The 10,020-nt window shown below is 40.9% G+C and overlaps 1 protein-coding gene across 1 annotated transcript in view; it reads left to right on the forward strand.

Moving 5' to 3' along the window:
• The window catches only part of VIPR2 (vasoactive intestinal peptide receptor 2), a 216,299-nt gene extending 208,352 nt beyond the window's left edge, over nucleotides 1–7,947 (forward strand). Inside the window, exons 10-13 of the mRNA XM_073677673.1 lie at nucleotides 1,211–1,302; nucleotides 3,057–3,186; nucleotides 3,276–3,317; nucleotides 6,201–7,947. Coding sequence (XP_073533774.1) covers nucleotides 1,211–1,302; nucleotides 3,057–3,186; nucleotides 3,276–3,317; nucleotides 6,201–6,374 — 438 coding nt within the window. The 3' untranslated portion in view covers nucleotides 6,375–7,947. The remainder of the gene's footprint in view (nucleotides 1–1,210; nucleotides 1,303–3,056; nucleotides 3,187–3,275; nucleotides 3,318–6,200) is intronic.
• Nucleotides 7,948–10,020: the final 2,073 nt, after the last annotated feature.

The following is a 10,020-nucleotide window of genomic DNA, read 5'->3' on the forward strand; positions in this document are numbered from 1 at the left end:
ACAAAGGTGTGGCACCGCCTAGCGGCTGAAGCTGAAACCCTCACAGATGTTACACAGAGGCCCTGAGGTGTTTAAAATCCTTCAGCGCACTTCAGCCTAATTTGCATAAGGAATAAGACATTGCGTCCGATTCATCAAAGCTTTAACAGCAGAATAGCGTCATAATGGCTTTGAAAAGTTGTAATATTTTTGCACAACGTGGAGTTGCACAAAAGGTTCATGAGTTTTGATGTTGTTACACCAGTTTGAATCAGGTTCAATGAAATGGGTGGATCTGAGGAGGATTTGGGGAGAACATGGCCACACACGCTTGACCTCTTAAAGAGGTAATCCACTACTTTTATATTGATGCCATATCCTTAGGATAGGTTATCAATGTCTAATTGGCTGGGGTCCGACACCTGGGACCCCCGCCGATCAGCTGCTATCGGTGGTGGCCACTAGCTGGAAATACTTACTTGTGGAGCTTGGCCGTCTACTTCTAGTGGCCGGGGCTTGTTACTACACATCCGCCTCCTATTGGTTTGAATAGGAGGCAGATGTGCAGTAACAAGCCCCGGCCACTACAAGTAGACGGCCAAGCTCAGCAAGTAAGTACTTCTGGCCGGCGGCCGCCGCCGCTGATTACAGCCGATCGGCGGGGTGCTGGATGTCGAAACCCAGACGATCGGACATTGATGCCCTATCCTAAGGATAGGCCATCAATGTAAAAGTAGTGAACAACCTCTTTAATGAATTCACCTTGTACTCCCACAAGACTGCATAGGACGAGCGTGTGCTACGCCCGTCTTGAGGAATCAGCTCCATTGTGTTTTCAGTGATGGAGCAACCAATTACATGCAGGTTTAGATTGCCTTGGGTTTCACAGACCTGCGTGTCTGGGGAGTGGAACGCTCTGATTGATTCCCTTTAAATCTCTGCATCAAAAAGGACAAAACTTGCCTTATTCCAGTTTTGACAAATGGCCAACAATGGTAACATTCAGGGCTCTCCAGAAATAACAAAAAGAATTGGGTGAGCTGGTGCTTTCAATATAGTTGTATTTGAGTGCCTACATTTTTCTAAGCTACAAAAGGTCTAACTAGAAGCAATCCCAATTCTGCAGCCATGTGTTACTCACTTGCATTTGTAAGTTATCAAGATACAGGAGTCTATTATATTAAAAATAGAGTAAGCTCCGTTTAATAACTCGTGTGTCTATTTTTTGCAGGTAAACTTCTGTCTTTTTATTAATATTATTCGTATTCTACTGCAAAAGCTGCGGTCTCCTGATGTGGGTGGCAACGACCAGTCACAATTCAAGTATGTGTTACCGTGAGCGTCACACGTGAAAGGCGCAGTCACGTAATATTCTATTTGCATTTGGATCATGTAAACATACTGTGACCTGATTGTTAAAGCATTTCAGCATACAGGATGATGGCAATAATTCTGACATTACAGTTAAATTCAGCAGGTTGCACAGCAGCTTTATTAACTCCATGATCGTGCAAATTAAATTTCCAGTAGTAAGGTGCATGGTGCAGAAGAAGCTTAATAACAAAAAAATAAATTACGTCTGCCTCATGCCCAACTTTCCTTACATCATATACAACCCTTTAAAAAAAGGATCTGTCACCAGATTTCACAATATCCCAGAGGACCCCATTCACTTATATTGGAGCTGAGCTGCTGTATCCAAGAATGACTACTATAAAGTGAATGGAGCTGTGCTGTATTGACTCTGCACACTGTGACATCCAGCTGAAAACAGCTAATTAGTGGGGGTGCTGGGAGTCAAACCCCCACCGATCTAATAACCTAAAAATAGATTATCATTAGTAATCCTGGAACCCCCCTTTAAGATTATCCATGGACTGCTTATGGTGGGCTACAGGCATTAGACTGTAGAGAGATGCATCAAAATGTCTCAAATATGACCAGTTTAGGATCAGTACAGGATACGTCAAACAATATGTTTGCATATTTACTTATTAAAGAGGTTAACCACTACTTTACCTTAAAGGATAGGTTGAGAATTTCCTTCCGGACCGAGACCAGCTAATCGGCAGGGTGTTGGGTGACCTTGACTGATCAGACATTGATGACCTATCCTAAGGATAGGTCATCAGTGATAAAGTAGTGGACAACCTCTTTAACTTTATCTGTTTAACTATGGATGATCTAAAAACGTACTTTCAATCGTGAACCTATTTCATATACCCTATGGGAATAGCGGAAGAATCCACTGTTCATGGTCCTCATCTTTTGGGCATAGTGGATGGAATGAGAATCAAGAGACTCTCTCACTTGACTTGACCTTTCTCACATTACATGGACAGTCCATTGATTTGGATGGACACTGTGTAATGCTTTATTTCCTCTATGGTGGCGCTGTAGGAAAGTTGAAAATAATTCATGATTAGCAAGAAACCTTTCTAATAAGTAAGGATTGTCTAAACTTTAATATATCAGGATTGTCCACATTTGGGGACATTTTTTTTCTTACTTAAAAAGAATCTGTCAGCAGGCTCTTGCTGTGTAATCTGAAGACAGCAGAGAATAGGGGTTCAAGCACAGATTTCAATGATGTGTCACTTATCAAGCTGTGTGCTCGCGTCTGCTAGCTCGACCATGCCCCCTCCTGTTATAAGCAGCGCACTGTCAATAGACTAAATACATAGAGAGCCTGGTATGGATGGGGGCAGCTTTCTCAGCTGTGCTACATGCTACATCTAAAAAATTCTAAGATCCTAAGATCTTCTAAGATTCAGGGTCTCCTTGCCTACATCGTGGTGTTCTCAGATGAGGTAGCAAAAACTATGTGACATATTCCCTTTAAATGCATGTATTTTTAGCTAAAATTCATTTTTGTAATTGGGTTTTATTAAAAATGTAAATGAAACTGAATTGCAAAAATGATTTTTAACCCCAAATACATGCATTTAAGTAAAAAAAAGTCCTTAGAGGTGGACAACCCCTTTAAATATGATAAAGGATCATTTATTTAAACACCGCTATAAAAAAGAATCTGAATATGTTGTGTTTTGAAAGAGTTTCTTCTTGCTTTATTACAGGCGACTCACAAAATCCACTCTTCTGCTTATACCTCTGTTCGGAGTTCACTACATGGTATTTGCTGTTTTTCCCATATCAAGTTTTAATGACTGTCAGATATGGTTTGAACTTTGCATTGGATCATTTCAGGTAATACAAAAGTAATGAAAATATTTCTGTAAATTCTTTTACTTTATCAGTTACTTGCACTTTTAATCTGGAAATTCTTTATTTTCTAGGGATTGGTGGTGGCAATTCTATATTGTTTCTTGAATACGGAAGTGAGTACATTTTATGTTGATGATAGTTAAGTACAGAAATGATTATGCACTTGTACCGATAAGTGTATTACTGAAGAAAACAATCACTAGTCCTGCTAGTTCCCACACCTAAAGCTTGCACCCCCGATGTCACAGCCGAGTCTCCAAACCAATGAAAATGCCATTGCACAGAATGCTGCTTTACTCCATAGTTTATTGATTGGGTAACTGTATTTCAGCAAAAGGGTTTGGACATTTATTTTTTAGATGCATGCATTTTGGATAAAAATCTTTTTTGCAATTGGGTTGCATTTCAATTTTTTTTCCATTTGCCTTCTTTAGTCTTTGCGTTGCACTGTGTACTAAGAGTCCGTTAGAGACCTCATTCTGACACTTGTTACTCTTATATTTTTTGTTCTGAGCTCCACTGTGTTGTTTTATAACCACAGACCACATCAAAGTTGAAGTGAACTTTATTCTGACTTCATAACTAGGCTGCACGGTGCGGTTGAGACACTGTTTCTTGGCTGTCTCTATGTACCAATACTCACATACTCACACAAAGAGATTTCATCAGATAGCTTAACTCGACTGCAGAGGCACGTATGAAGATTCCAGAAGTAGGTTTATTTTCAAGTTGAATTCTTGCATTATGCATAATTACAGTAGAAGTAGCTGTAACAGCTGCAATAGTTAAAAAAGATAATTCTGAACCAGAGCTGTTATAGATCTGATGCTAGCAAGATGGCTGACATACGCTATCTGAGGAAGAAGAAAGATGGGAGGCGTTACTGAGATCAGAGCTGGGGAGAAAGACAGGAAGAGAGACAGGACATACTTCTAAAAGGCAAACCTAGATAGCCGTGAAACAGCAACAATACAATGACAATACAATGCAATACTGTATGATTCCCTAGTCCGGGACAAGACAAACTTTGTGGTCATCAAAAATAATTACTCATAACAGAGTTACAAACTCTCCTGCCAGAAAACCTCACTGACAGATTCTCAGTTACTAAACCAAAGAGCCAGTAAAAGGAAATGATGCAAAATATATAATGAAACCCAATTGCAAAAATGCGCCCATATCCTTGAAGGTCTGGAAATGTTATTTGGGCAAAGAATGCACAGTAGAACCTCTTTTATAGACAGCTACCCAAAATTGTATTGAAAGGTGGCTTTCTTTGGGAGGGGTCTTCTCATAGAAGATGGCGAGTATGCGTAATATATGGTCAGAGGTAATTTGTTTTGGATTGGGGGGGATGGTTTTATCACAAGGTTGTATTTTAGATAGATTGTACCATGTGTACTATTTGTGGTACTGCAGAATGAGGGAGTTTTAATAAATATACTGTATAAGGTATCATCCCACTAAAGCCAGTTCTAGTCATTGTTCACATCACCACCTAAGGTTTGAAAAGCAATTTAACCTCTTGGATGGTACCACACCCAAACTTCCATGTTCATACTTATATTAGTACTCTAATTCTTTAATACAGGTTCAAAGCCTACAATAACTAGCGTGATACAGGTCGTCTCCAAAGATTTAATTGATTAGTTTAAATCTCTTCTTTGATAATTTTTTTTATGTGTAAGGCTGGCATCACACCAGTGTATGGCATCCGATGCGAGAGCACTTGGCCGTGTTATATGGTAGTGTGACGCCAGCCTTTGTTTAATGATGGTAGAACTATACTCACTGGTCACCATCATCGCCTGGTTTCAACGGTGCTCCAGTACCTTCTGGTGTCACATCACCACACCTGTAGCCTGCCAGCTCATTGGGTTGAGCAGAGGTCACTTTCTCAATGTAAGTCTATGAGACTCAGAACGAGGCTCTCTTTGGCTCTCTAGCTTCGTTCTGAGTCTCATAGACTTGTATTGAAAAAACTCAAAAAGTGACCTCCACTCCATCCTGCAAACGCTGTGTAATTCGGCAGGTCACGACTGCAATGATGAGACTCCAGAGCACTGCTGAAAACGGCAGAAGACGGTCACCGGTGAGTATTTTACTCCTAGAGATGAGCGGATCAGAAAAAATTTGAGTTCGCCTGTTCACGTAAAGCTTCTATTTGCAGAGGAGTTATTCTCTCCAGACCCCAGAGCATAAGAAATGTAAGATGCAAAAAATAAGAAATATACTTATACTCACCGTATCAGTCACCTCTCTGACCACTCCGCTACTCACCGCCACCCGCCCGGTCCTCTCACACTACACTGGGACTTCCGGCTCTGACAAAGTCGGGGAGGGTTCTGTGGAAGCGCGCAAAATATCATGATGTGCGGCATGACCTTGCATGTGCATCTGTAAGAGCTGGAAGTCCCTGCCTCGCATTAGAGACCAATGGATTCAGTACGATCAGAAGATGCACCAAGTATTGGACAGGGGACTGTGAGGAGCAGAAGGTTCTAGGGTTGAGCGATGAGGTGAGTATAACTATTTTTTGTATAATCCTAGATGAGGTCCCTGGATAAGGGAAGTGCTGTTTATGGAAAATGTTATCTTAATCGCCGTCAACCCTTTTGTGGTGTGCCAGACGTTTAAGTCTCCTCATACTGGCGTGCCAGACCCGACATGTCACTCTCCACAAGGAGAAACCTTACCTCTTAGGACATTTGGTCATAAATTGATCATTCTTAAATTGAGTTCTACATACACTTTACAATCAGAATCCTGCTTCAAAATATAAAGGCAATTTCATTAAGGTACACTTTGGTGGCGAGGTGTCCTACATATCATAATTTGAGGAAATTATTATGATTTCTATTTTTGTTTCTTAATTTCATATAGTTCATTGGAATTGGAGAGTAAAATATGTTCTGCTTTCCCCGTGAATTATGATGCAATATCATACTGGTTCATTGTTACTCCTGAGAAATGTTTTTTCTTTGTTCTTTTACCAGGTTCAAGGTGAGATAAAAAGAAAATGGGGGAGTCTTTTTTTGAACACTTACCTACATCGAGACTTCCGCCTGCACAGTCTATCCATTTCACGTAACGGCTCCGAATGTGCATCTCAGTTTAAACGAAATTCAAGGGCGCCATCAATTATGCAAACCGAAACATCGGTCATTTAACACCTACAACTCTAACTGGCAAGCAACAAAGGACTAACAATAGCATGCGGCTATAAACGGTATCAATTTATTACATTTGTGCAGTGAGTAAAGGCCACTGCAGCCCAGATGACCAATGGACTTTTATATGGACTTTAGGACTTCATTATGGCACTTTCTGCTCTTTAGGCTTTTACCACCAACCTTTTATTTTAGTCTAATTTATTATAACAATGTATCTTTTTTATGTTTTGTGAATGTATTTAGTTAATTTGAGCATTAAAAATGATATTTCTATGGAATGGTAAAAGCGGGTAAAGAATTCTGTTTATGTATATTTTGGTAAAATGTATCAAATTTATGAAACATATCGAGCAAAATTATTTTGTTATTCACTTGAGTTGGAAAACTATAGATGAGATGAATATCGCAAAATATGAGAATAAGCCACTTCACTTTTGTGGGCTGATTATGCATGCCTTGAATATGCTATATTCACACTCAATATTCCAGCTTTTTTTTTTAAAAAAAAGACCTGTCCCTTTCCTGTGTTTTTATTTTGTTTTTTTGTTTTTTTTTACAATTCAAAAATCTTGTTATATGTATAGTTTAGAAATATCAAGAATAAACTTTTTTGGATTTTTGCAAAGAGTCTATCAGACTCTGGCCTGCAGCCCTGCTCACCTCCTAAAAGAGAACCTGCCATTACGATTTTGCAATGTAAAGTAAAGACAAACCTGTAATGGCGCTGTAATACTGATTACATTGATACCTTTGGTGAAGAAATCGTCTTTGTGGTTCTTCTTTAATCACCATTTGAAGTTTTCTGCTAATCAGATTTGGGTGCACAGGGGCCGGACTCATTTGGAGGAAAATCATGCATACTGCAATTTTTTTCACATGCTGATTCAATCAGTGAAAAAAATCGCTTCTCTGTACTGTCCCATTAAATAACGTTGCTCCAAGTGCATTTTTTTTTTTTGATGGATAGTACTCGGACCGAAAATACGGCCGTGTGCACATTACCCTTAGAGTGTAGAATGACTGAAAAGAACGTTTTTCCCTTTGAAGGGCCCAAGAAGTCGATGCACAGCCAAGACTTTTGCTTTCAATGTGAAATCATTGTGCAATACTTCGTTTAACAAGTGGTAGTTCTGAAGGGAAATGAAACGCTTGGACACCATAACTCAGAGTTGATCACTAGACATCCCAGCAATGAAAATCCTGTAATCATTCATCATCAAATGGAGCCTTCTGAAAAAAAAGGACTTTCAAAATCAAAAAGCCTCTAATACCCCAAAATAAGGGACAGGTCTCTTTCATTAGATTTATTTGAAGTGTAATAAATGTGATGCTTTTTGTGCCTGTGATAACATTCGGCAGTGCTCGTTATACCTCTTCCTATATGTATATATCTTATAAGATCCTGGAGACACAGGTAGTACAGTTTTCATACTATACTGCTGATAAACTGATCTGTAGCTCTTTTCTTCCCTTGTCTTTCCCTCTTCTCTTCTAATTATTACATTAGTACAAATGCTGTTTAAATATGTTTTGCATTAAAGTTTTCACTAAAACACAGCACAGAAAATAAGTATGTACATGGTATAGTTTGATGTTACCTCATTGGGTTAATGTGCACGCAGTTTAGAATGACGTCTTTAATCCAGCATCAGACAGACATTTTAAAGGAGATGTCTCATCAAGCCAACCCTCTTTTATGATCATCAGATCTAGATATACTTGCCGTAGAGATGCAGTATTTCATACTAGATGTTGAAATGAATGGGCGACAACTCTATTGCACCAAGAGACTCTCTATATTAGCAGTTTTCTATTCTAGCAAATTGACAGTCTAGAGCAGTGGTCGGCAAACTTTTTTGCACCAGGGACCGGCTTTAAGCAAGACCAGTTTTCAATGGCCCGGTGGGGGGTGGGGGCGGGGCTTTGGTCATATGTGGGTGGGGTTATGGAGGGGTGGAGCTTAGTGCATACTTATCATATAATTATGACATTTATAATGAGAATGTGATTCAACTTACCATAGGTTCAGAATGAGTGGGAGCACCAGGCTTGTTTCCCTGGATCAGTGGGAGCACTGGGCTTGTTTTCCTGCAACAAGACGGTCCCATCTAGGTCCCATCTGATGATGATGACCACTACTGCTGCTACTGGACACAGCCACTGCTGCTATGAATTTTCACTGTTATTTGCTTTTTTCACTTTAACCAGAAAATCTGCTGCTGGGCCGCACGACACCAGAACACAGCTACAGGAGTCATAAGGGTGGGACACCTGACGTCATATCTAGCTGCCCATTAGCATCCAGAGCCCCTCCCCCTCCAACTCGCAGCTAGCAGGAGGGGAAGGAGCGCTGGACACACATGACCTGCTTGTCCCTGCTCCTGCTTGAGCACATTCTGTGAGTAGGGCCACATGGCTAATTATCTATTCACTGCCAGTCCCTCCTCCTCTTTTCTTATAGGCTACTGATCACATGCTGGCTTTCTCCCTGCTGATCCTCTACAACTGTCAGCGGCGCCGCCGACCGGCTGAAAAACCCCAGCGGCCCGGTCCTGGTCCGCGGACCGGCGGTTGGGGACCTCTGGTCTAGAGCACAGGTTCCCCCTCGAATGACATATTTAAGCTTTAAAAGACAATCTTTTCATCAGTTAAACCTGCCCAAGTCAGATGTGTAAATAAAAGTATGCAGAGGGCAGGCACGGTGTTGGTCGGATGATTCTGTGCCCATTTAAATGAATATAGAATACAGCAGCCCTTTGCTTTCAAGTGATTTCCCCACCATGACATAGCGGATCCAATGCAGACCTTCACAAGAGAGTGTTCAAGAACAGATTTACTCTCAAAGAGGCAACAAGGTTGATAGTTATTGAGTCTCACAAGAAGCAATGTGCTTGTGAGTCACAAACAATCTCACAAGAGACAACAGCTTCAACAGAGGTAGATTATTGGTAATATAACAGTGCCTGATATTTGTGATACTTGTGGACGACCTGCTGGTGGTAATCTCCACTATTTGGCACGAATGCACCACTGTGCTCGTCTAGCAATATTGTGCCTTCATGCCACTGACTTTCTTTCTCAGTTACCATGCATCAGTTCCTCACACTTAGGCACCAGTCTCTTTGTTATCTCGGACATGGCACAACCCTTCATTGTCAGGCACAATATTCCGACTCCATCTAGTGTGACTTTCTCCTCATTCCTTATGGGATGCACTGCTGACTCATAGGAATAGGCTCCTCTGTTCCCCTCTGTGGTGGCAGTCTTCATCCTGTTTTCTGTATTGATGGTACTCTTATGCAGGTCAGTTGGTCTTCCTCGCTGTCACCAGTGTGAGCTGGAGATTCCCTGACCTTCTATACTCCACTTTCTATAGCCCTTGAGTGAGAAACCACATTTGTCAAATGTTACTCACCCCCACTTCTAGCTAGTAGTGAGAAACCACGTTTGTCAAATGTTACTCACCCGCACTTCTAACTAGTTGGGCGCCACAGCTCTGTTGCTTCTGACAGGCTTAACTTCTGTTTGTGTCTGACCTTTACTGGCGGGTAACAGGAACCATTTTTGCCCTCATCCATCTGTTCAACGGTCTAGGTGTGCAGTTCTAATGCCAACCCTGACACTATTCTCTGATCAAGCATCT

This window comes from Phyllobates terribilis, unplaced genomic scaffold, assembly GCF_046119375.1.
Source record: "Phyllobates terribilis strain yellow unplaced genomic scaffold, ASM4611937v1 Scaffold_4__5_contigs__length_816908805, whole genome shotgun sequence".
Lineage (NCBI taxonomy): Eukaryota > Metazoa > Chordata > Amphibia > Anura > Dendrobatidae > Phyllobates > Phyllobates terribilis.